General features: G+C 37.8%; 1 protein-coding gene across 3 annotated transcripts; it reads left to right on the top strand.

The window, feature by feature from the left end:
- The first annotated feature begins 4,764 nt into the window (after positions 1–4,764).
- Positions 4,765–27,341, top strand: LOC113039989 (beta-1,3-galactosyltransferase 2-like). Of its 3 annotated transcripts, XM_026198168.1 has the most exons (5): positions 4,839–5,032; positions 6,328–6,441; positions 9,856–9,930; positions 20,970–21,123; positions 24,766–27,341. In XM_026198168.1, the coding sequence occupies exons 4-5, from the start codon at positions 21,098–21,100 to the stop codon at positions 25,829–25,831; spliced, it is 1,092 nt and encodes a 363-aa protein (XP_026053953.1). In that variant the 5' UTR covers positions 4,839–5,032; positions 6,328–6,441; positions 9,856–9,930; positions 20,970–21,097; the 3' UTR covers positions 25,832–27,341. The 3 variants fall into 3 exon arrangements, with proteins under 3 accessions (XP_026053954.1, XP_026053953.1, XP_026053952.1); XM_026198167.1 differs by lacking the exon at positions 6,328–6,441; XM_026198169.1 differs by lacking the exons at positions 6,328–6,441; positions 9,856–9,930 and having other exon boundaries at positions 4,765–5,032.
- Positions 27,342–27,983: the final 642 nt, after the last annotated feature.

Here is a 27,983-nt window from a genome sequence, read left to right as displayed (position 1 = left end):
ACATTTAATTATTAATAATTGTTTTTCTGTCTGTACTTGTACTTTGAACAATGACAATAAAGTTGACAGATGAATTAAGTGCATTTAAGTGCCATTCAGGTGGGTTTTTAAATAAAGCATTTTCTGAGATGCACATTAAACACCAAACATTAATTTATCTTTTAATTATTGAAAATTAAGCAAACTTAACTTTTTGTTAAACAAAGGGGATTTACTATTAAAAATAAAACATTGAAGAAATTGTGTGATTAAACCTTTAAATTAAAAAAAAAATGTTTGATTTTTTTTTTTTTTTTTTTTTTGTAGTAGGCTATGTACATTCTGCTGAACAATAGTAATACATCTCTGGCAAATACTTGTCTAAAACAGGACTTTTAGTTTGACGGGTTGACGTACCTTTACAGCTCTGTGTATGTGATGTGACTCTAATTTTACTCAAATCAAACGGTAAAATGCTCATGAAGTGACTGTCAGAGCAGTTCTGTAGATGTTGTTCATGTGTTCACATGCTCATTTAGTGAGACATCAGACGCGAGACTGAAATCACCGCGAGCGTCGCGCGCGCTTCAGTGTGTTAATAAAGGAAGACACGCTTCTGCTCCTTTCATTAACAGAGACACGCAGAACATGCAGGATTCATATTTAAACAGACTGTTCCTGCTTAATATTTACAGATATTAGTCCGTATCGTGGTTTGATGTAAACGCAATGCCCTATTTTTAATTAATTCATTCAAAATTTGGCAAATTACGTGTCATTCTGCGTTAAACTAAATTCTGCGATTTATGACTGGATTCCGCGATTCTTGCAATCGAAACACGCCACAACGTTCTCTTTACGTTTGCCTGAGCCCTCAAATCAAAACACTGCTGACTCCTTGCAGTCTGCGATTTCTGATCTGCGTTTTCCTTAAAAAAAAAAAAAAAAAAAAAAAAAAAAAAAACATATTACAGTAACCATATTCCTTCCATTCGAAAAAAAAAAAAAAAGCAGAGATCACTTGACTTGGTTGGCTGGCTGCTGTCAGTGACTACTGAGAGGGGCCCCCTTAGGGGGATCCCGATGACGGTGTCATTATAAATGTCATTACATTATATATAATATTAGAGGTCCAAACAATAATCACCTGATCGATCCTTATATAAACGGTGATTAATGGGTCTCATCTTGTGTTTAGAGGCATGGCACACTTGGTACTGCTTGAAGACATCGCGGCGCGTGCTCTAATGAGAGAGCGCGTCTTTAGAGAGCACACAGATATGTTCGCTGAGAGTGACGAATGGCTGTTCAGTCGCTTTAGGTTGCCCAGAGAAGTCCTCATTGATTTATGTAACTCACTGGAACCACACCTAAGCCACATCACCAACCACTCTCACCACCTTATCTCCAAGCCTGTGTTATAATGCTTCCTTTTTACCTGTGCCCGTAATAACAAATAATTTTTCCTGGCTTCCACCTCCGACAGCAAAACCTCACGTTCATTATCGTTAAAGTTATTTTTCTTTGTCTTTTGTTTCGGTGCCATAATTGTCTTTCTCTGTACAAGTGCCTCGTTGTGGAAAGCCCTTATATGGAGCTGGTTTGGGCGTGAATTATGCTAATTCCTGACCTCGTGCACGCGGGCGCTCATTTAGAAGACTCCAAATTCACTAACAGAAGAACGAGTTTAAGAACAAGCTCATGTGCGTACGCACGTGTTGTGAATTTGGCGGAAAGTTCTCGTGAGAAGTTAAAATGTGCGTATAAATAAGAAAATTGTACGCAAAAATTAGTGAATGAGACCCAATGTCTTTTGACATTCCTCTTTAAATGCTGCCACCTGCTGGTGACTGTTATGAATTACTGTGCAGTCTGTGAATCAGGGAGAGCTGTTTACATAATAAATTAAATTAAGCACTGTATAAAGCACATCAATATAGTTTTCAATGTACGTGCACTGATAACTTAAAGCTTTTTATGTGTTTAGCTGAACCCAGATAGCACATGTGCGTCTGCAAGATGTTTGTTAAAGATAACTTGATCTGGAAAGCATCGGTGTGCAAACATCTGGCAGACATCTGTAAGATGTCAGTTTTGCACATATTCTAAACATCTTACAGACATCAAAACGTCTATTTGACATCTGATAGGAGACGTTCTATAGGTGTTTTGCAGATGAGCAAATCCTCTAAAAATACGTCTTGTAGATGTCAAATAGACGTCTTAGTGATGTACGTGTGCTATCAAGGAAATGTTTTTCATGTCAAGGTAGTGAATGTTGTATATAGTAGCTATTTAAATGAAAAAGACCAAAAAAACTCAAAAGCTGTTTGTCAAGATTTAAATTACCAACAAAATCTGACAACAATGGCATCACACATTTGGATCAAATTATTATTATTTTTTTAAATATATAAATACAATTATTACAACCACCATAGTGATCATTGACCCTTTTCTCATTTCTGGGTTTCTCAGCAGTGGAAGTCATCGTAGTTGGGTTAACCTCTAGAATGGGAGAGTACCACAAATAATCTTATTTTTTTTTTTATTTTTATTTTTTTTGCATTTTCATTTGCTCAAATAGCATAAGAAAAACTCCATGATGGTGTTTTCACAACTTTCAAAACTGGGAACAAATTGAGAGAGACATTCAGAAGAGAGAATGATGTTAAATGTGACCCTATATCACTCTTACATCACACAGTTATATCTGTTGCAATATACAACAATGCATAGTTTCGGTATAAATCATTAGGATATTAGTGTAAGTAAAGATCATGTTCCATGAAGATATTTTGGTTAACTATTGGTCAATATTAACAAACCATACATTAATGAAAAGCTAATTTATTAAAAGCTAGGTTTTTTTTTTAAACAGACCCTGATATGACTTTTTTTTTTTTTTTTCTCAGGGTTACAAATTTACTGTTCATTCCATAGACACTGCATTATAAACACCTTCGCATTGTGATTTCATGCAAAAGTTATATAATACAAAGTATAGTGTTATAAATGTATGCTTACATCCATAAAAAAAAAAAAAAAAAAAAAAATATATATATATATATATATATATATATATATATATATATATATATATATATATATATATATATAAAACTTTAGGAGATGTTGATGATGATGTTGATATGCGTCATCACAGTCTGGTGAAAGGGGTCCATTGCTTTTTACCGTGTATTTTTATATGAGTGGTCCATTTCCCCAGCCCACACGATACCCACGCCCAGCCCACACTGTACCCACACCCTCCCCACACCCAGTCCACACTGTACCCACACCCTCCCCACACCCAGTCCACACTGTACCCACACCCACACTCTCCCCACACCCAGTCCACACTGTACCCACACTGCTGCTTAAACCAGCTCATGACCAGCAGCCATTCTTCAAACATCCCTAACAAGCATATGCTGGAGTTTTCAACAGGACTTGTGTGTTTATTAATTGAATTTTGCAGTATTTATATATTTTGGTGATCAAAGCTGAATTTTCAGCATAATTACTCTGGTCTTCAGCTGTCTTTACAGATATATACGTGAGGTACATTTACTTAACTCAGCCTATTGGTTAACACTAAATCTGAAACACCAGAATCAATGTGCTCGTCTCTTCGCACTTTTCAGTCAAGCTAATGGTTATAGGGCTTTTTTGGGGGGGGGGGGGGGGGGGGGGGGATTTGGTTTAATGTGCCAATGGAGGAACTGTTGTTGTTATTTGCTAAATTAACTAACGTTGGCCTGGCCATTCATGTATATCAACAAAATATTAGTTTAAATGATCTATAACTAGACATTTTTGTCTTTTCAAACAGAGTTTCAAAATGCCACATAATGCTACCCAGCTTATTGAATACAGTATCGAACAATTATCAAGTATATTCATAGACAGCATGATGCACATGCAGTCGACCATATATTTGAACTTGCCTTACAAATTGCAATTTACTAAACTGTGTAAACAAGTACTAAAGATTTAAATTGATGTGAAATAAAAACAAGCTTTTGGAGCGAGTGAGTTTGAAAAAGACAGAAAAGTCACACAAAATGCACTTGGAGTTCCTTATGTATATGGACAACAAGGTTTCTTTTTCTTTTTCTTTTTCTTGTGCCACAGTTCCTCCAAATAAGTTACTGGAGCAATTGAGCTTGACCAAGACTGGTGTACTTAAGGAAGTTGCACATTTGTAATTAGATATTAACTCTTTTTTTTTTTTAGACAACTGTTATTCACAGTTCCTTTAAACAGGGTGCTGGAACAAGTTCAATTCGATTCAATTCAAGTTTAATTCTATAGTGTTTTTTTTTACAATACAAATCATTGCAAAGCAACTTAACAGAAAACTACGTTTCTACAATATTTATTAGTAGCTTATGTGTGGTGATCAGTTTATGTGCATATGACAGGAATTTTCAGCTCAAATTGTTACACTCACAATTGTTTGTTTTATTTGATGTTTTTTCATGTTAGAAGTATATATTTTTTTTTTGTATGTGTGTGTGTGTGTGTGCTAGACCAAGGTTTACTTTATATATAGTCCCAAAAAAGTGATGTTAAAATGGCTTACTTTTTAAGAAGTTTTAAGATCGAAAGTGAGTTAAAGTCCTACAAGGGTTGTTTGGGGATCTGTTTTCCCAAGAGCCAAGATTTTGTTGGCTAAAGGTTTCTTAAACATTGTGTTGCAACACTAAAATGGATAAAAGACTTAAAGTGAAGAAAGCAGTTTAAACTTTGTTGGTGCATGTTAAAGCCTTAAAAAAATATTTGCCTGTTTTCTGTGCTTTTTTTTTTTTTTTTTTTTCTGTAGATAACTGAACTTTTGATAATGCTTTGCGTCTTAGTGCTGTCCTCTAAAACAAATCCCCAGCTGAAAACGAAACCCGTTGTATTCTGCTGAAGTTAAACTCAGGAAGGAAATGAAGTGAAGCCCTGGCCATTACGCTCTGTTATTCAGCGTAAGCTGTGTTGTCGTGGAAAGACCAAACTAGCAGCTTATACAATCTTGACATCAACCCTTTGCAAGCATGTAGAGGTAAGAGACATACTTCATTGCATTGGTGATTAAAATGAAGCTTTGACAGTTTAGCAAAAGGGTTTGCATAAATTTAGCGTGTGTGATATATATCATCTGTGATAATACCATAGTTGCTATTTTAACAATGTTTGATTTGACGTTATCAGTATTTTGCCAAGAGCCAAACAAAGCACTTCTACAGAGTGCTGTGAAGTCTAGTACTAGACTAGACTAGTGCGCGTGCATATAGATTGTATTCAGTCTGTTTAAATGCATTTAAAATGATCACAAAATTGAACATATAGGGGCAGAATATTTATATATTTAAATCATTTCATAGTAAATCAATATCACATGAAGAGTTCTGTGTTTTCCTTCAGAAATCAGCATGATTACACACACATTAATAACAATACAACAGTTTAATAAATAAAAAGTTAATTAAGAGACTTGAGATTTAGACACCACATTGCCTGTTCTAGCTCTATTTCGAAAACAAAAGTAATTCCAAACACAGCCACCATAGTACCGTTTTGCGCCTCTCCCATAGACTGTTACAAAAACAGGTTTCTCCGCAATGACGGTGTTTCGTACGTGAATGAATCACCAGTTTAAATGATTCGGTTCAATCAATGACTCACTTATTGACTTATCTCATGGTTTCATTATTCAAATGAGTATTTAACATCGTATGTCTTATATATCAAAACATTTTTTCTGCATTTGTAACTGCAGGTTAAATGCATTCATGTCCTGCATTAAACAGCGGGTAAATACATCGAAATCCCACTTCCGACGAAGCTTCTGTGTTTCCTCTGCATTGAAAAATGTAATTCTGTTGATACTTATTATTATTATTATTATTTTATTCTAAATAACTGATTCCTTTAATTAAAAACAACTGGTTTGAGATTTATAGGCCTACTATCCCAGGGGTGTCAAACTCAGCTCTGGCTCAAACACACATCCCATGTAGTTTTTGGATCAGATGTGTTTAATTATCGCTCTTGGTCTGTCCCGTTTTTGCCTCCCTCTGTAAGATGTAAATGAGTAATATTAAATCAGATACTTTTTACTTTTACTTGAGTAGTTTTTTAGAATTGTACTTTTACTTCTCCTTAAGTACAATTTTATAAATGTAATGGTACGTTTACTTGAGTAGACTATTTTCGTGCTCTTTCCACGTCTGCTTTCCTGTATGAACTTATCAGTCAAACACTTCCTGTACAGTATCCAAATCACCAACACAATTTAGTGTTTACATGACAGTGTTTAATCTGGTTTTGTTTGTGTATGTTTTTGGACTCCAAAAGTCATGGTTCCCATCTACGTACACAAGACTGATAAACTGAGATTTTGAACTCTAACTATTGCAGTTTGTGTTCTACCGAAGAAACAAAGTCACCTACATCTTGGATGTCCCGGGGGTGAGCAGATAATCATCAAAGTTTCATTTTTTGGGTGAACTATCCCTTTAAGTTTTTCACAATTAGCAGCCACATTGTGTGTGACCAATTTTTTTATCATTTTTATTTTTATTTTGGGGCGTTTCGCATTTATTATGATAAGACAGTTGAGAACAGGCAGGAAGTGAAGTGCAAGAGAGATAAACAGGAAAGATCCTTGGACTGGAATTCAAACTTGAGACGCCTGTAATGCATCAAAGTTATACAGGCTGACCACTTGCCCACCAGGCTATCTGAGACAACAATATATATATATATATATATATATATATATATATATATATAGTTTTGTGCATAAATACCTGCATATTTCATAAGCATTTCATTGATGCATAAAAAATACAGATTATACAGATCATAGAGATTTTTGTTTCTTAAATATATTGATTTAAAGAAACTACTACAACTACTTTGGTTTATTTATTTATAAATACAAACTGTGTTTAGGTGGAAAAGGTCAGGGAACAGGTCAGGATGCTGCATACTTGATTTTATACATATCTTGATTTTATAAAACCAGAATGAGGATGATTTGCATTTGAGACCATGTCATTTTGTGCAATGTGACATCTAATTTGATGTGCATTAATAATAAGTATTGAACACATCATCATTTTTGTTAACATGACATTTTCACCAGATGTTGGTAAAAACCCAAATAATCCATTCACACAAATAATAATAATGATGATCAATACGGAAATTATGTTCTTTGTAATTAAATGGAATGACACAGGGAAAAAGTATTGAACACGCTTACTGAAATCAATTTTAATACTTCATACAAAAGCCTTTGTTGGTACTGACAGCTTGAAGAGTCCTCCTGTCTGGAGAAACTAGCCGCATGCATTGCTCAGGTGTGATTATGGTTCATTCTTCCACACAAACAGTTTTCAAATCTTGAAGTTTCCATGGGCCTCTTCTACGTATGAACTCTAATATTTAGTTCTTTCCAGAGATTTTCTATTGGCTTCAAGTCAGGTGATTGGCTGGGCCATTCTAGCAGCTTTACTTTCTTTCTGTGAAACCAAACGAGAGTTTCCTTGGCTGTGTTTGTGATCATTGTCCCCGCTGGCAGTGGAGGACGACGTACACAAATCAAGTACTTGAGTAAAGGAACAGATCCATATAATCAAATATAACTCCAGTAAAAGTAAAAGTAGTACTCAGTTTTTAATTTTACTTGAGTGAAAGCATAAAAGTACTTGAGTAAATTGGGAAAACAAATTCCACTTCTCTAAATTCTGATTCCTAGTGATGATGGTGATTTTGCCTGCCGAATTCTCCATTTAATGAGCAAACTGCTGATAATACAGATTAACCTTATATAATAATGCTTATATAGGTGTTGTATTCCCATAGGTGGATGGGGATCAGCTGATGCAAGCTTGACTAATGTGACCTGCCAGAAATAACGCTACACTTGATATTCATCTTCAAACATATTCATCTAACAAACCCCTTGCGTGCAAAAGCAGAGCATTTTGTACTGTATTATAACAATATAACCAGTGCTTGAATTGAAAGGGTGGGGGTGTGTGTGTGGGGGGTGGGGGGTGGGGGGTGGGGGGAGCATTTAAGGCATTAGGGACCCCCCATTAGAAGTAAAAAATAGACCTGGGGGTCCCTCAGATATTTTTATTTGAGTAAAAATTATAATGACAAACGTGATTAAATTCACGCAATGGATATGGTAAATTCGGTGAATTCATTATTTACAATCATTTATATCAAGTTTGTTTGTCATGTCTCTTTAAATTTTAAACGCTGCTTGATTGGCACCGCTCCAGTGAAGCTTCCTTCAGCAAAAAAAGAAAAAAAAACAAGGAACAATGAACCACCACTCGCAGTCGGGAAGAGGAAGCTTCTCACAAACTTTTATTGAGGGGAAATTCTCTCTCTCTCTCTCTCTCTCTCTCTATAAATATATCTTCCCACTATATTTATCAACTCCATGTTGGGACTTTTTTATTTCGGAAAATATTTTTAGGCCTGGTTCAGGGGTGCTAGAGATCTCAATGAGATGACTGACAACTTTTTTGTAATTATAGAAGGAGTGTTTGTTGTGCGGTTTCTGTGCTATATATAATCTGTAGCAATTACATTGGCGTATAAATGCAGGAATCACTCTTGAAATAGCTATGATCGACACATTGATAGCCATAGTTAGTTACTGAATAAAGCAGAGTTTTGGACTGAAATGGTTGAATATAGTCTCCAGACTGACAGACACACTCATAACAATCCCTTGCCGTCATCTACTAGAGGTTACTATGTAAACTGCACTGAAATCATTAAATAATCCCAGCCAGTCTTGTCACAATTTATAGTTTTAATATATAGTAAACTAGTTTCTTGCATTTAAATAAACCTTTTGGAACAAACAGTATCACAAAGTTTCAATCATCCAGTTGTCTTTAGAGAAAATAATAAATAACTACAATAATAAAAAAAAAAAAAAAAAAAAAAAAAAAAAAAAAAAAACTACATTTGTAAATAATTCTAGAATTATTCTGTTGGAAGTACATTACTGTTGAAAAGTCATTTCTGTTCACCAAGCCTGCACTGATTTGATCCAAAATACAGTAAAAATAGTATAATGATGTATCATTACAATTAAAAAAATATTTTTTTTCTTCACATGATCTTCAGAAATCATTCTAATATGATGATTTGCTGCTCAAGAAACATTTCTGATTAGTATCAATGTGAAAACAGTTTTTCATTTTTTTTTCAGGATTCTGTGATTAATAGAAAGTTCAAAGGAACAACATTTTATCTGAAATAGATATATTTTGTAACATTATAAGAATTTAAATTATTTTTTTGGATGGTAAGAAATTGAAGAAATTAATACTTTTATTCAGAGAGGATTCGTTGAATTGATCCAAAGTGACAGTAAGTGACAGCAAAAGATGATATTTCAGATAAATGCTCTTCTTTTGAACATTCTACTCGTCGAATAATCCTGAAAACAATTTGTCTTCACCCACCGGTTCCTGAAATCACCTCATAGCTGTGATGGATAAATGAATTGACTTTTGAGAATATACTGGACATGCCTATGATAAATTTATGAACTATTATAAAGACTAAGGCACCAGGATGCTTGAATTATAAACACTGCTGTAAATCAAAACAGCCCACGTCCATTTCTCTAACAAACTCTGCTGCTGATGGACTGATGAGAAAATTAATTAATCATATATATATATATAACACATGACAAGCTAATAACATGGTTTTCAGCATTAAAAGGTATAATGCAAAAGTATAATGCTGCTCTCTCTCTCCTCACAATCAAATAACTTTAGTAACTTGTGCAATGTTTTGCTTGCTTTCTTTTTATATCCGACCGAACTACCAACTTTCCAGTGATGCCTGTGAGATATTCACTCAAGACCGCGCACCTGTGCAGCCGCGCGCTCAAGTCATGCTTCATTTCTTACGGTAACTCCCTTCTGCTCTCAGGGTTTCTTTTTCTGGACGCGGCTCTGTTCACACGCTGTGTGGCTTTTGGTATCGGGGCATTTTTACAGAAGCGAAAGTATCGGTGCAGCCCAAGTAATACATGTAACTCATAGCAAAATATAAATTTTAAGATGTTTCCTAAAAATATTCAAAAACCGTGACCATTTTCTAGTAAATCCCGTGACGTCGGCCCGTCCAATCACAGATGAGCTGAGCTCACTCAAAAACAACAGATAAACATTTCAAGCTTCTTTATTCCTATTTAAAGAGCTTTTCTTATCTTGTCTTATCTTATTATTTAAAGATTAACCATCTCAGCAACACTAATATATTTGCTGGCAAAAAGGAACTAACATGACATAACATAATTGATATAAAAATAACTCTGAATTTGGAAACAGGAACAGATGGTACATTTGAATGTGGACATATATATATAAAGAGAGAAAGAGAGAGAGAGAGAGAGACAGCACACTATAATAAGAAGCTTTTGAAACCGTCTCAGAAGACACAGTATTAAGCACGTATTAATCCATGTTGTGAAAACTGACGGGAAACCGTTATATCCTGCTCCCACTCATACTCGTAGTTCACAGTCTAGTGTGACCGCCCCTTCAGGCGTCTGCTGCTGTGAATCATCACTCTTTTGTGTGTGGAACACAATCTACTACATATACACAACTTCATTTGACTGAAAAATAACAAATGAACAAATACATAATCATAATCCATGACAAAAGTACTATTATAAACTAGGTTAGTGGATAATTCAGCAGCAAAAGATACTCTAGATTCTAGAAAAATCACGGGAGCACAATAATTTGATCAAATCTAGTGACATATTTTATTTACAAATAAAAGAGAATAAGCCTAACATCGGGTAAAATGTACACATTGTTCTTTGTATTGTTGAAAATTACATTAATGTAAAAACTAGGGAGAGCAGGGGCGAAAGTACCATTTTTCAGAAAAAACTTCATTTTAAAAGATAATGTTGTATAAAGAGATATATTTCTGCTGTGGCCAGTAACTCAGAAGTGTGGTCTAAAAATACCAGGTGGTAGAAATGTAGAAAGACTTCAGTATAATTTCACTTTGAACATAAGTTGAACATTGTTACTTTCGACCCCCTGTTAGTCTTGATTTTCTTAAGTATACCTGATTGTGACCTTGTTAATAAGTAACTGCAAACATATTTTGTCATTTATCTTTGCAAAAAAAATTATTAAATTTTATTTTAACATTTTCATATTTTCATTTTAAATTTAGGTTTAAGTTTCATCAGATATCTTAACTGACTGTATTTTTTATTGTAAATTTTAATGTATTTTTATATAATAATAAAAAAGTTCTACAGAATGCACAATATAAAATTTTTATCACATTAGCATAATAAAAAAAAAATTCATAATGCAACAGTAGACCTATTTATGTTTCCATCCAGTTGTTTTTATGCATGAATTGAAAATGTGCATTAAAACATCTGGAAACACTGCAAATTCACAAAGTTTCATCCTTCATGACAGCATCCCACAGTACGCTATTATGAAACCTCAAATTCAGAACAGATGAGGGTGGTGTCAATATCACCATATCAATTTGAGCCGGTTTCAGAGCCCGAGAATATTTCAATAAATCACGCACATGATTTACGAAGGTTTGTGGAAATCAATTTGCCGGTATTTGTGCCCATTATCTCCATTCTACCTTTGTTAAAAAATGTTTTCCTCCAATTCTGCCTCCACTTTGGAACAGATTGCATAAGGTCCTGGGCGAGCCCAAATCAATTTTGGAAACGTTTCTTTGATTGTGATTTTGGGCACAGGTCCAGTTTTTTTTATAGCATTCCCCTGCCATTCACATTCAAACAGTGCATGCCTTCCTTTTTGAACCTTTTTGATGTCTTTTGTAATTTTACAGTCGCTTGTTATGAGCTGTGGAGATGACAGATAAAGCAAAAGCTTCACATTAAGTAACGGTAATTTTCCGTTATTCAAAAATACAGTTTTTACATGAGATTTTCTGCATTTTTTCTGCACAGCTTTTAATGTTCAATAAGATGTTTAACATAAATATTGTGGAAAAAAACATTAAATTATCATAAAGTTTGAACACTGCTTTAAATCAAATAATGATCATAGCACAACTGCAACAATATTCCAATAGTTTGTCCATAACTGCAATACTATAGAAAATATTATTACAAATGATCATCATACTGCAACAATATTCCAATTAAAAAATAAGCCCAAAAGTTAACATTTTATCACAACTTACCAATTCAGTTTGTTCATAACTGCAACAGTATATATATATATATATATATATATATATATATATATATAACTGCAGCAACACACAATAAAATAATTGTTAAAAACTGCAACAATATAGAAGTTTGGTAAACAAATAACAATTAATAATTCAATTGTCCTTAAAAGTGAACCACTTGTGAACAGATTAATTCATCTCGACAACAGATGATGCATGAAAATAAAAATAAAAAAAACAATTAAAATGAAAGCAAATAATCAGCAAGTATTTTAGGTCTGTGACACTGTCAAGAATTTCTGCTAGGCAATGAAGGAAGATCTGACACTCAAAGTTTTTACTCCATCCATTCTGCAGTCTTGTTAATCAGTGAAAAAACCATTGGACTAACTGCCGTTTTCTTTATTGATGCGGTCTTTTCCACTTTCAATCCCTTCTCGGAGTTCATCTTAAGAAGGCATCTGTTGAATGAAAAAAAAAAAATCCTCAGTAATAAAACATGGACTGTAACATATGCTGTGGATATATCTGAAATAAAAGCAGAAGAATAAGAACTTATAAAGGGGGTGCTTGTGGTGGATGTGTACAATAAAGAAGTATGTGAGAGGTTGTTGTTTGTGAGGCAGACTGAGAAAGTTGAAATTGACAGTGTAAGAGAGTGTGTTGTGTAAGATGAGAGTGTGAGGATTACTCTAGGGCTGCACGATTACAGTTTTTGCCCGTTGCTTGAACACTATAGACCCATGCTTAGACTAAAGTAACACAACTTGAAGCTTTTGTTACCATCCCACAAACACATGTACCCATACCTTAAACAAAATGCATATGATGCAAGTATGTGTCATTTTGTCATCAGAGTTTAGGTTTTGATAGCAGAAATGCAATTTGACACAGATGTGAATGGTATATTTCCCAGTGTCGTGTCATGTTTACTCGTGTGTAGAGTTTTGGCACAATGAGTGAATTTTTGCAAAATGTGTTCAAGCAACGGACAAAAACTGTAATCACATGCGGTTGTCAGATGCGTTTGAAGATAAATTGCATTCAATTATGAACAGGATATTGCGCAGCTTGTCAGTGAACTACAGCTCTGTGTATTAAATGCTGCTCCATTTGAAAACAGCTGATGGATATTCACTACTAATCACAGGTCCACTGATGAGACACACCTGACAAACGCATGTGATTAATCGGGCAGCCCTAGAAGCGTGTGTGAGGATGTGTGAGTGTAAGGATGCATTTGTAAGGGTATGTGAAAGTGTGTAACTGTGTGTGTGAGAGTGTCTGCAAGAGTGTGTGGATGCATGTGTGTGAGTGTGATACGAGTTAGAGTGAGTGTATGAGTGTGCGTTTTACCCTTTGCACAATTTCTTGCATTTCTCCTTGGGTTCCTGGCAATGAAATGTTCAAGCAGTAGTATGAAGCAAACATCAACTTCAGAGCGTTGCAGAAGTTGATGATGTGGCTGTTAACTATGACTTGGTCAACAGAAAACATCAATTCCTCTGGGGTCAAAGAGGGAACTTCCTGTTGATAACTGCAGATGGTGAAGTTAGACGTGACTTTTAAATGCATTGTAGTTTCTGAAACGTAAGTGCAAAATGCTATGCAACAAGCTAATAGGCATTTTGCCTCTTTTCTGTGTAGCCCTTAATGTTGTGAGTTTTCAAAGAAACACCAAGTGTAATCTGTGAAGATCTTTGCATTGTGCAACTCACCCTTTCATGTTGACCTTGGTTTTAGCCTCACACAGAATTTATCTGTAAGTACAAAAAAAAAAAGCATGTAAATGTGAAATTTTAGTAAATCTACAAAAATACAAAGGAATATATTGATAAATGTTTTATATCTATAGTTCTGAACCTTATCTGCATCACCTATTCATCCCTATCAGTGAGTCTATCAATAATACCTATAAGCTTCAATAACAGTGCTTTCATTTAGAAGGGTGATAAAAACTGTCATGTCATGAAACAGAAGTTGTGAAACTTTTTCCCTATTACAAGATTACTCAGATGACACACTACAGACATTGTTTTTTCATGCTGTCATGATCCTCCCCTCGTGTCCTTGATTTTTCCTAGTCTTGAGGCAGGATCATGACAGACCCTTGTTTTGTGTACAAGCGCATGGCCTTGTCTTTGGGCCATGTGCTTGTGTTGTCTCGTTCCCTTGCCCCGCCCCCCTTGTTATCCTAGTTGTGTCGTGATTGTCCTATCTGTAACACCTGTCGTGTCTTAATTGTTCCCCCTATTTAGATCTCCTAGTGTGCTCTGTCCTGCGTCGGTTCATTGTGTTTCTCAGATGTGTTCTACTTATGTGATCGTGTGTGAGATTGTGCTGTACCCTCTGAAGTCCTTGTATTACCGTGAGTGTTTGTAGTTAGTGTCAAGAGTTTGTTTGTCTTATCAATCCTGCCCTGTTAAGTTGTTTAGTTCCTGCCCTAGCTGTTGTTTTCCCCCTCGTGGGTTTTGTTTTCCCCTTTTTGTATTTAATAAACCCTTTGTGTTGAGAATCCCTGTCTGCACCTGAGTTCCTCCCTTACCAATACCTGACAGAATGAACCGACCACAAGGGAACTCAGCAGACAGAAGGCAATACTGGATGTTGTCAGCCAGCAGGCGAGATTGTTTTGAGGGCTCTCGCCTTGTGGTGTTCCGGGGGACCAGGGGAGGTCGTTCCGGAGCGAGCGGGCGAGAGGAGGAGCCCCAGAGGTCCCCACCTACCCAGCTGCCAACGGTTCCAGAGGGTCGTATCCTGGCCGTGGCCACTCTGGGGGATCAGGCACATCCCTCACCGAGTCCTGAGGTGCCTCCCACACCCGTCGGTCTCCCCGGGAAGCGAGGGAGACGGTTATCGTGGGAGTCTGCCTCGGAATCGTCGGAGCCAGCCCTGCCAGAGACCGAACTTCCCCAACCCGCCTCTGACCCAGCTGTGGTCTCTGCACCGCGCCCAAGGAGGAAGAGGAGGAAGAGGGGGCCTGCCGGTCCTGTGACCCCGTTTCCTCCCGTGCCAGCAGCGGAGAGCGCTGGCGTGCCCGTGCCAGCAGCGGAGAGCGCTGGCGTGCCCGTGCCAGCAGCGGTGAGCGCTGGCGTGCCCGACCCAGCAGCGGTGAGCTTGCCCGAGCCAGCAGCGGAGAGCGCTGGCGCGCCCGAGCCAGCAGCAGTGAGCGTGCCCGAGCCAGCAGCAGTGAGCGTGTCCGAGTCAGCAGCGGTGAGCGCTAGCGTGGCCGAGCCGGGAAAGAAAGCTGTATGCAAGTCGGCAGTCGTGAGAGCGGAGGAGAGAGCCGCGGCCGACTCTGCAGCAAAGACTCTTGTACAGTCGGTTTCATCTCATAAGGAGATGCCAATTGTCCTAGCTGCTAAAGCATTTTCTGATTATTTGTCCCGTCTTGTCCAAATTTTAGAAATCCCCGTCAGTCCTGTCTTGTCCCCTGACCCTGCCCCCAGAAGTCCTAAATGTCCAGCCGTTGTCTCCCCGTGTCCTGTTGATGTGGCCCCGTGTCCTGTTGATGTGGCCCCGTGTCCTGTTGATGTGGCCCCGTGTCCCGTTGATGTGGCCCCGTGTCCTGTGGTCCCCCCGTGTCCAGTAGATGTTGTCCCCCCCGTGTCCAGTAGATGTTGTCCCCCCGTGTCCCATAGATGTGGTCTCCCCGTGTCCAGCCGTGGTCTCCCCGTGTCCAGCCGTTGTCTCCCCGTGTCCTGTTGATGTGGCCCCGTGTCCTGTGGTCCCCCCGTGTCCAGTAGATGTCGTCTCCCCGCGTCCCGTAAGTGTTGTCCCGCGTCCCTTGTCTGGTCCTGTCATGTCCCCTGTCAGTTGTCCCGAGACCCCTCCCCGTCCCTCACCACCCAGACCTGCCCGTACCCCCCGTCGTCAGCCTTCGTCCTGTCCTCCTAGGATTCCTACCCCTCCCACCCGCCCTGGTCTGTCCCCCATGAACTTTGTGGTCCCGCCCCCTCCCCTTCCCTGTTTGTTTTTTTTGTTATGTCACCCTAACCCTGCCATTGTGTTTTCATGTTTGCCTTTGTTATTATTAGTCATGTCTTGTTGGTTTGTGTCTGTGTCCCAGTCTGTCATGTCAGTCATGTCCCGTGTTTGATGTTCCCTTGAGGAGCGTCTGGAAGCCGCTCCTTAAGGGAGGGGTTCTGTCATGATCCTGCCCTCGTGTCCTTGATTTTTTCCTAGTCTTGAGGCAGGATCATGACAGACCCTTGTTTTGTGTACAAGCGCATGGCCTTGTCTTTGGGCCATGTGCTTGTGTTGTCTCGTTCCCTTGCCCCGCCCCCCTTGTTATCCTAGTTGTGTCGTGATTGTCCTATCTGTAACACCTGTCGTGTCTTAATTGTTCCCCCTATTTAGATCTCCTAGTGTGCTCTGTCCTGCGTCGGTTCATTGTGTTTCTCAGATGTGTTCTACTTATGTGATCGTGTGTGAGATTGTGCTGTACCCTCTGAAGTCCTTGTATTACCGTGAGTGTTTGTAGTTAGTGTCAAGAGTTTGTTTGTCTTATCAATCCTGCCCTGTTAAGTTGTTTAGTTCCTGCCCTAGCTGTTGTTTTCCCCCTCGTGGGTTTTGTTTTCCCCTTTTTGTATTTAATAAACCCTTTGTGTTGAGAATCCCTGTCTGCACCTGAGTTCCTCCCTTACCAATACCTGACACATGCACCATGCACCAAGGTCTAACTGGTAAATGGGTTTAGGCACCAGCTTTTTAAAATACGTTTAATATTTGCTTAACCGATAGACAGATATATCGGAGATATAACCAAAAGAAATAATTTATTAAAACGTGATTAAATACTATTTGTAACATTACAAACGATATTTCAGACCATCCGTGAGACTATATCTGGAAGTACAACAGTAAAACATGCAGTGCAATTAAATACTAGTTCAGTGAATTCAATTATACAAGCGTAATAACCAGTGCTTGAAGAGTAAAAAGTGTCGACGAACATAACGTTAAAAACGTTTCAAATCGCGCGTCACTTTAAGAGCTGGTCCTGATAAATCTGTTTCTGAATTCAGAATTTTCATCCAATCTCGCCTCGGAAAATAGCATGTTTTCAGCTTTTAGATGACGCCTACGATTAAGTATATAAAAACTGATTAAAAACACTGCATTATGCATTGAAGTTCGGTAAAGTTGGCAACATATCTACAGATTCTAAGTTAACGTAACCTGAGCTAACTGTTAAACTCCTGAGTTCTTACAGTTTTTGCCCGTTGCTTGAACACATTTTGCAAAACTTCGCTCATTGTGCCAAAACTCTACACACAAGTAAACATGACACAACACTGGGAAATATACCATTCACATCTGTGTCAAATTGAAGCTCTACTATCAAAATCTAAACTCTAATATCAAAACCTAACATTCCTTTGTCAAAGTGTAACTCTGATGACAAAATGACACACACTTGCATCATATGCATACACTTTCAGATCAGGGGGAACACACTAGTCTACTTTATATAAAACACTGCAGTCTTTAATTTTCACTGTTTATTCAGAAGGCATAATTTCAGGAGGCACATTTTCAAACAACCAAAAAAGCAAATAGGCCTGCTCAATATTGTACATTGTAGCACTGTACATTGCAGTAACATGAACTCAGATAAAGCAAAAAAAAAATAAATAAATAAAAAAAAAAAAAATATATATATCACTATACTGTAAACACAGAAAATCATGGCAATTGTGCATTCGTGAGCTCATGGATCCCGCCGTCTGTTGGCCTCATCCACATCGCAAGCAATGTCTTCTCTCGCTAGGCCCAGGGAAAATATCCCCTTGCATGTCGAAACCATCCATGGATTGCTGTCACCTGTCACCTGAATGTCACCACAGTTCCATTGCCTGCAGAAGAGACATGCGGGCGTGTGGGTTGACTCTCTGCCCAGCTTCCCTCACAGTCAGGCCATGGTTGATGACATGGTCCGCCAAAGTTGCTCTTATATCATCAGAAATAGGGGTCCGTGCATGGCCTCTTTGACCTCCTCCTCTTCCTCTTCCTCCTCCTCATCTTCCTCTTCCTCATCCTCCTCCTCTTCCTCTTCCTCCTCCTCATCTTCCTCTTGCTCTCCCTCCTCTTCCTCCTCCTCCTCTTCCTCTTCCTCCTCCTCTTCTACTTCCTGCTCTTCCTCTTGCTCTTGCTCTCCCTCCATCCTTTCTTGCAAAGTTCTTGAAATGGCTAAACTGAGGGCTTTTTGTAGCTGGCTGATTGGTGTTCAGTTTTGCAAGTAAGTGCCTTCAGTTGTGTATTTGAGTGGTAGCAATTACTCAATGTGTTTTGTATTTTGGATACATGTGTTTTCCAAATGGAACTCTGAGATTTCATTTTTGAACAAAGTGTCTTATGTATGAAATAGAGTGTAGTATGCGGGTGTTTACGGGTGTTACATGTTTACTATCTCCCTCTCTTACTGTTCTGTGAACATAGGAGGCCTCCCCCCTTGTCGTTCCTGACCCTCAATCCTATGTAGAAAAAAAAAACAAAACAAGATACAATAGTACAGGAATTTCACAGGAAAAGGTAAATGCTGATAGTGCATAGAATACAGTACTGTAAGCAGTTACTGAAACCGTGCAGATGTTTTTGATATGATGATATTTTTACAATATCTATTTTCCAGTCGAAATGTTCTTATCACACTTGCCACGGTGTATCGGCTTAGATTTGGCTGTACTGGCAGTCCAGCCTCCCTCAGCATCAGGCCGTGTTTGACAACGTGGTCAACCAGTGTTGCGCGGATCTCATTCATCAGATTCGGTCCTCTTTGAGCACCTTCTTGTCTTCCTCCTCCTCCTCCTCCTCCAGCATGGCCTCCATCTCTTCCTCTGTTGATTACTCCTCTGTTGATTCCTCTTCCTCCTTGTCCTCATCCACGTTCTTCTCCTCGTTCGCCTCCTCGTCTTACTCTTTCTCTGACTTTTTCCATGGTGCTTGAAGACAGATGAACTCACCTGCTGCTTTTTATAGTGATTATACACCTGATTGGTGTGTCTACAATTAAGCAAACAATTGTTTTCATACCTGATGGCTGTGTTGAACCAATTGGTTGGACGGTGCAGTAATTTGACAGTCAGTGCTTTGGTATTGCAAGGAAGTGACGTCATAGATTTTTCTGTTTAGTGTTTTGCAAATCACTGTGTGTAGAGTTTTGCAACAAGTGTGAGGTTGACAATGTGCTTATAGTTGTGCAAATATGGGCTGATGTTTTGCTTCCTGAGTGTAAGGTTTTGTCAATAATGTACTACTTTAAATTTTAGTGTGCAAGCAATCCAAAAAAACTGTATTATAACAGCTGATGTTCAAGGAGCAACATGTTTGTTCATTTTCTATAGATTTTAGATCTGTTTTTGAATAAAGGGTTGGAAATGAATGCTTTTTTTTTTATCCGATTCATTGAGTTTCTATTTTCTCCAGTCATTCTGCTTGTTAACAGCAGCTGTTCTTTATTAATGCTCAATCAGCACTTATTCAGTCACTTACAGTTTTTGCCCGTTGCTTGAACACTATAGACCCATGCTTAGACTAAAGTAACACAACTTGAAGCTTTTGTTACCATACCTCAAACACATGTACCCATACTTTAAACAAAAGAGTTACACTTTGACAAAGGAATGTTAGGTTTTGATAGCAGAGTTTAGGTTTTGATAGCAGAGCTGCAATTTGACACAGATGTGAATGGTATATTTCCCAGTGTTGTGTCATGTTTACTTGTGTGTAGAGTTTTGGCACAATGAGCGAAGTTTTGCAAAATGTGATCAAGCAACGGGCAAAAACTGTAATTATATCATGAACTTCAACACTGCTTCAGTGTTATTTTTAACTCTCTGTAGATTAGGACGATATGCACTCTGAGCAGAGATGATTTAACTAGTGATTTTGTTGTGCACATTATACAACAGAAGCAAGTACACCCATATAGCATCACTATGAATCAAATGAATCAAATCCACAACCTGATGTGGACGATGAGCATACAGATGAGTGCAATATAGAATAAATTAAAATGCAATAAATCTATTGAATTAATATGAAAGTTATTTTTCATGTTGACACTGATGAAAATACACAACATAGTAATTTGATACACATATGACAGCCTCTGAACTTGGTCAATACTAATTATATTATATTACAATCATACTTATATATAGCCACTGGACTAAAAATACATCCATCAACCATCGCTCCCGAAATAAATTGAACAGGTCATCTTGTTAATGCTATAAATCAGTTACAGCAATAAAATAAAATTTAATCATGAACAAGAACATGAAAAACATCACATTAGAATCTCACATGTGAGATTTCCCTTACATTAACTTTTTGCCATGTTACATTAATTTAGTTGACCAGTGCTATGTGCTGTTTTCACAAAAACATAAATTTCATTAATAAAAACACTAACACTGAGAGGCTACGCGATTATCACGTTCACAAAATCAAATAATCGAATGCGATTCATCTAATGAACACATTACCGCCATTACTTTCCGCGTGGAATGGTGCGCTGTGATTGGTTGAACAGATACTTCTAACGTATATAACGTTTATTGCATTTTGGAAAACAGACTCTTCAAATATACCAAATTACAATAGTTTTAAAGTGTTAAAAGTTGTATTGTGAAAATAGGCAAAAGCATAATGCTAATATACGTTTTATATATTTAAAGACGGTACATCTGTTGTTAGTACATTTGTAATACAATAAAGATTTTTTTTTTTTTTTACACTAGGGTATCACAAGTGCAAAAAAAAGTTGCTTCCCAGCTCCACCTCTAGTTAACCTGTTGCTAGGTATGAGAGACAGGCTTTTCCGACAGGGAATATGTGAAGGAGCAAGATTAAAGCTTAACTCCCCAGAATGGCTACTAAAAAAATTTGGCAAAGGTAAGCAATTTCTTCCTTTATTATTTTTTGGCTAATGTTATTTGTGTTATTTACATACAAAATCTTATTACAGTCTTAGTAACTTGATGTGCTTTGAAATGAGTGTGACTTATAACTGACTGACTGATAACTTGTGTATTAAACATAGACTGAAGTAGTTTAAGTCTTTGGTTCTTTAAATTGAGATGATTTTGGCTCATATTTAACAAAAAACCCACCAATTACAACTGATTTGGCAGTTGTCCAGAAGACAATCATTGATTCCCTTCACAAGGAAGGTAAGCCGCAAACATTCACTGCCAAACAAGCTGGCTGTTCACAGAGTGCTGTATCCAAGCATGTTAACAAAAAGTTGAATGGAAGGAAAAAGTGTGGAAGAAAAAAAAGCAAAACCAACTGAGAGAACCGCAGCCTTATGAGGATTGTCAAGCAAAATCGATTCAATAATTTGAGTGAACTTCACAAGGAATGGACTGAGGCTGGCATCAAGACATCAAGAGCCAGCACACACAGACGTGTCCAGGAATTTGGTTACTGTTGTCATATTCCTCTAATTAAATCACTCCTGAACCACAGACAACGTCAGAGGCGTTTTACCTGGGCTAAGGAGAAGAAGAACTGGACTGTTGCCCAGTGGTCCAAAGTCCTCTTCGCAGATGAGAGCATGTTTTGTATTTAATTTGGAAACCAAGGTCCTAGAGTCTGGAGGAAGGGTGGAGAAGATCATAGCCCAAGTTGCTTGAAGTTCAGTGTTACATTTCCACAGTCTGTGATGATTTGTGGTATAATGTCATCTGCTGGTGTTGGTCCATTGTGTTTTTTGAAAATCAATGTCACTGCCCCCCTTTACAAAGAAATGTTGGAGCACTTCATGCTTCCTTCTGCTGACCAGCATTTTGAAGATGCTAAATTTCATTTTCCAGCAGGATTTGACACCTGCTCACACTGCCAAAAGCAACAAAAGTTGGTTAAATGACCATGGTGTTGGTGTGCTTGACTGGCCAGCAAACTCACCAGACCTGAACCCCAGAGAGAATTTATGGGCTATTGTTAAGATGAAAATGAGAAACAAGAGACCAAAAAATGCAGATGAGCTGAAGACCACTGTCAAAGAAACCTGGGCTTCCATACAACGTCAGCAGTGCCACAAACTGATCACATCCATGCCACGCCGAATTGAGGCAGTAATTAAAGCAAAAGGAGCCCCTACCAAGTACTGAGTACATGTACAGTAATTAAACTTACTTTTCCAGAAGGCCAACAATTCACTAAAAATGCTTTTTTTTTTCTCAGGAAGTATTTGTTTGTTGAAATGTTGTTTGATGTTTGTTTTTGTGAATTGGTGGGGTTTTGTTGAATGTGAGCCAAAAATATCACAATTAAAAGAACCAAAGACTTAAACTACTGACATCTTTGTGCACTGTATTTATTTAATACACGAGTTTCATAATTTGAGTTGAATTACTGAAATAAATGAACTTCTCCATGACATTCTAATTTACTAAGATGAACCTGTATATACAGTCTCTCTCTCTCTCTCTCTCTCTCTCTCTAATTGTGTATACTGTATATATATATATATATATATATATATATATATATATATATATATATATATATATATATATATATATATATATATACACTTCACTTTGTTTTGTTCAGTGTCTTTCAGTTTGTAATAGAAAAGGGAAATTGAAAGACGAATGTAAGATGATGCAGGGGAAGAAGAAATTTATTATTAAAGCAGGGAACAAAGTAACACATTGGGACTTGACACTTCATAATAATCCTGGCAGTCAAATTGTGATGTCTCAGTCACATCAGTGACATCACTTCAGTAGACCAATCTAATTTGAGTGTAAACTAAACGAGCCAACATACCTTGGCATGCAGCTATTGCATTCAGCTGCCGCTGATCACAGTGTGAGTATTACTGTGGCAGCAGGTGCAATACATACCAGGTTTTCGTTGAGGAGCCAAGATGGTGACCCGGCTGCTCAGTGGTGGTACAACAACCGTGGCGGTGTGAAGTGACTTTTCACTTTCAATCGGTCACTCTCAAACTCACGTTGGTGACTGACGAATTGGTATCCCTACCAAAGTTGCATGGGTGCTGCCCCTGCGCCCCTATATGGTGTAGGCAGGGTCTTGGCAAGTCATGCTTAACTAAAGACTTCCTATTAAGGGGTCATGGTACGCAGCAATAGCAGCAACTTGGAATTTGAGGTTGGGGGAGACAGCCTTAGCTCCAGCCCTTGCTGCAGAAAGGAAAGAATGACCACAATCAGGCATCTTCGGGGGTCTTCTCGGCAAGAACACCACCACTCTACAAACAGGTTCCACATCAAAGCATAAGCATGTCTAGTAGACGGTGCTCTCGCCGAAGTGATGGTGTTCGCTACGTCGTGGGCTAGGTCACCTAGAACCTCTGCATCCCAGCAAGTGCCACACGGTACCCCGTCTCTGAGTCAGTAGATCCTTCCTCTGAGGAATCGGCCAAGGAGGGGCTGTCACAAGGCACACTAGTTGTTGGATCCAGGTCAGAGTGGGCGCTAGTGTTGGGCGATATTGTCATTTTACTGTATTTAAAACTCCTAGTTCATATATAGTCGGACGCAACTGTCATATCGCGAAACCTGTGACAAATCTGCCACATCTGCGCACAGAAGTTATCAGTCTAAATGTTCTGCAAAATCAGTAATTGGTTAAAATCAATAGTAGATTTCTGTGTGTGTGTGTGTGAAATGCGGTGCTGAAGTGAAATAGCTGGGCATTTTAATAGCCGAATTATAACAGGCCCCCAATAAAAATAATAATAATTATTATTATTATAATTTAATACATTAATAGGAGAATGAGAATAATATCGTCTTGATTATCGACAGAGACATCTGCTATCCTCGATACCTCTGACTATTGTCGATACACAATATTATATTTTATCGGCACAACCCTAGTGGGCGCCACTAGGAAGATTTTGTGTCTAAGCAAGAAAGCTCACTGGGGAGCTGTATATTTGTGTAGGTGGGACCGCTGTCCTGCCCTTGAACGTATTCAAGCAGGAGTGTCATATTTTTAATATAAAACGTGATTGTGAACTGGATATTTTTTAACCTTTTATCACAGTCTTGGGCATGTCAAAGATTAGTAACAACATTGGCTTTGATGCATTGTTAGTTTTTTTTTTTTGTAGCATTAGAAATAAATTAAAATTTGTCTCCCTCATTTAACAGGGAAAACCACCAACAATCAAGAATGCATGATATTATGTTGTCATGGCTTTGCAATCAAAAAAATGTCGTTATAATGGAAGTCAATGGGGCAAAAACAGCCACGAACAATAAATCAGTGGCAGCTGGATACAATAACTGCATGCCAATGTGCATTGGCTTGTTTAGTTTACACTCGAAGTAGATTGGTCTATCGAAGCACTATCCCAATGAATCGGTCACCTACGTGACGTCAAAAGTGACCAAATGAAAGGGAACTAATTTTACAATAAAACATTAAAATATATTTTTCTTTTTTTATATAATAAATAAATAAATAAATTACAGGCCTATTTAAAAAACACTTCTCAACTGTTTTTTTTTCACTATGAAATGCATTTTTGATCTGTTTCTCTTTTTTACTCTGCAGATTGGCTCAAGATTGTGGTCTATCTATGCGTCACATTAAAAAGACATTTATTCTGCTGCTCACATTAGCATTTTTATTGTCTGCTGTTGCTTATGTCTTTGAGACAACTACATTCTCTCAAACCTGGTTGAATAAAATCATGAATCTGACTCATTATAAGGTAATTAAAAGCACTTTGGCTGATCGTACTGAAAATAATGTATTATCACCTTTGCCCAATCAACAAATCCAACCAAGAGGTACAACTATCTATCATCATGTGGCTCATCCAAGCAACTATCATTTCATCCTGGATGAACCTGATAAATGTAAGCAGGATCCATTCCTGGTCTTGATGGTCCCTGTGGCCCCCCATGAGGTCAATGCTCGTAACGCCATCCGCAGCACATGGGGGACTGAGAGCTCAGTGCAGGGAAAAGCAGTGCTGACTCTGTTCTTGGTGGGTTTGACTGGAGGAGCTGAAGCTCAACATCAGCTGGAGGAAGAGAGTCGGCAACACAGAGATTTACTGCAGAGCAACTTCGTGGACTCCTACTTCAATCTGACCATAAAGACCATGGTGATCATGGACTGGCTGGCCACCCATTGCCCTCAAGCAGCTTATGCTATGAAGGTTGATTCTGATATGTACATAAACCTGGAGAACCTGATGAACCTCTTATTGTCACCCAACACACCCAGACAGAACTACATCACAGGTCATTTGATGAGGAACGAGGTTGTTGTCCGAAACAAAAACTCCAAATGGTATGTGGCAGTGGAATTGTACCCTGAACCGACATACCCCACATACCTACTGGGAATGGGATATGTTTTCTCCAATGACTTGCCAGAAAAATTAGTTGAGGCTTCCAAGAAAGTAAAGCCCTTTAACATAGAAGATGCATATGTGGGCGCTTGTCTGAAACAGTTGGGCGTTGCACCCTCATCTCCCCCAAACCCTTCACAATTTAAACTCTTTCTGGGACAAGATAATCGAGAAGATTTTCTCAGAGTTATCGCAACAATCCTGAGATCCCCACAGGAGCTAATAGAGATTTGGAAGGACTTAAAGGGGCTCACATAAAAGTACTGGAGCACAATAAAAAAAGATTTAAAAGAGAAGTCTATTTAAGGCCTCAGTCAGTGAACATTTTGTAAATGTCTGAAAGCTGAGATTGGGTCTATGACATACACATGTGGACATGGTGACTCTATTTAGACGGGGCAAGGGGATCGTCTGAGGAGCCACTCATGCAAAATGCACTCCTGGGGAAGAACTTCTTGAGACATGTTTAACTTCTTTTACCATGAAACAGGGTTTTAAAAACACAGCATTCCACCTGAGGCACAAATATCAAAGAAATCAGCAATGTTTGTTTACAAAGAAAAATAAAAGAACAAAAATGAACCTTTCACAGGCTCTATTACAACTTTTAAGATTAAATGTATAGTTTTCTGAAATTAACACAAAAGTATAGACTGTATGTATACATACACAAAGATGAATTCCACATAATAATAATTATAACTGAAAGGTTAAACAGTGTTTGAAAAGCAAAAGTATTTTTCCGTAAATCTCTTTTGGGGCAGGTTGTCAACTGGTGTTATATTTACCTTGTTGATAACTGTAAACTAATTAATTTACCATTTCTGTGGGCAAGAACAAAGGATGGATTTATGTGCATTGTTTTTCTTTTTTATTGATTTGTGAGTTATTATGTGTTTCATAACTTAATTATTCTTTTAGTATTGCTGAAGAAAAAAAAAGTTTTCCTAGATCAATGCTCAATGTTCTGTCAAATTTTCAACTCAAATGTGCCTCCCCAGTCTAAAAAGAGTAGGCTTATTTATTGAACCTGCAGATTCATAATTTCTATTTCTTCTTCTTTTTTTTTAATGTATACATCTGTTTTTGTTTGTGAACTGTGTGTTTCATTTTACTTATAAGGTTCATATTCTTCAACTGTGATCTCAGTAACTAGTAATTTTGGACAGAAACACTTCCTGTTGGAAAGGGCGGCAGGCCAACACATCACCCTTGTTCCATCCAAAAAAAAAAAAAAAAAAAAGAAAATCATCTCTCCATTGGAGGAATAAGGAAATTAACTCTGTGACCAACAAAAGTTTATGATTCTTGGATATTTTATCAATATAAACTTTACAAATCAATGCAAGCTTTATGAATTTTTAAGCAATATATATAATCACTAGATAATGTAAGATAATGTATATACAGTAGCTCTATCAAGTGGCCACACAGTAACACAATATTCTATGGGCCTCTTTTTTGACTCTAGCATAGATGAATTACACAATTATATAGGAATATGTCCTGCATTGTTACGTCTCCAGAATTCTGTGTTCGTTTTACAGTCATTTTTTTTCTGGTACTGCTTGTGGGCTCTTTAAAAAACTCCGTTTTGGATCAGTTTGGTCTCTCTGTTCCTGTTTTTGGTTTGGTTTGTACCCTGTGTATGTGTGTGTGTGTGTGTGTGTGTGTGTGTGTGTGTGAGTGACACAGCAAATGTTTTGATCGAAACATTTGAGAATAGTTATAAACTATTTCTGTGTGTTAGTAAACCTAACTTGCTCCATTTTTTTTGGAACTTGTAGTAGCAGGACAGAGCGCTTGTGTATTTGTGGATTCTTTTAATTTGTATGAATTATTTTTGTTTCCTTTTCTCTCTGTTGTTTATAGGGAGTTGGGGAGTAGATTTAAAGGGTTAGTTCATCCAAAAATGAAAATTATGTCATTAATAACTCACCCTTATGCTGTTCCAAACATGTAAGACCTCAATTTATCTTCAGAACACAGTTTAAGATATTTTAGATTTAGTCCGAGAGCTCTCAGTCCCTCCATTGAAACTGTGTGTACAGTATACTGTCCATGTCCAGAAAGGAAAGAAAAACATAATCAAAGGAGTCCATGTGACATCAGAGGGTCCGTTAGAATTTTTTGAAGCATCTAAAATACATTTTGGTCCAAAAATGGCAAAAACGACGACTTTATTCAGCATTGTCTTCTCTTCCGTGTCTTTTGTGAGAGAGAGTTCAAATCAAAGCAGTCTGGATATCCGGTTCGCGAACGAATCATTCAGTTCACCAAATCGAACTGAATCGTTTTAAATGATTCACATCTCTAATACGCATTAATCCACAAATGACTTAAGCTGTTCACTTTTTTAATGTGGCTGACACTCCCTCTGAGTTCAAACAAACCAATATAAGAGCCGTTT

Source organism: Carassius auratus, chromosome 22, assembly GCF_003368295.1.
Source record: "Carassius auratus strain Wakin chromosome 22, ASM336829v1, whole genome shotgun sequence".
Lineage (NCBI taxonomy): Eukaryota > Metazoa > Chordata > Actinopteri > Cypriniformes > Cyprinidae > Carassius > Carassius auratus.
Note: the sequence above shows the minus strand (reverse complement) of the source record. Positions and strands in the feature narration are given on the sequence as shown.

Coding starts and splice junctions, on each gene's coding strand:
- LOC113039989 (XM_026198169.1), top strand. CDS start 21,098: ATGGCTACTAAAAAAATTTGGCAAAG. Junction 21,124..24,765: donor ACTAAAAAAATTTGGCAAAG/GTAAGCAATTTC, acceptor TTTACTCTGCAG/ATTGGCTCAAGATTGTGGTC.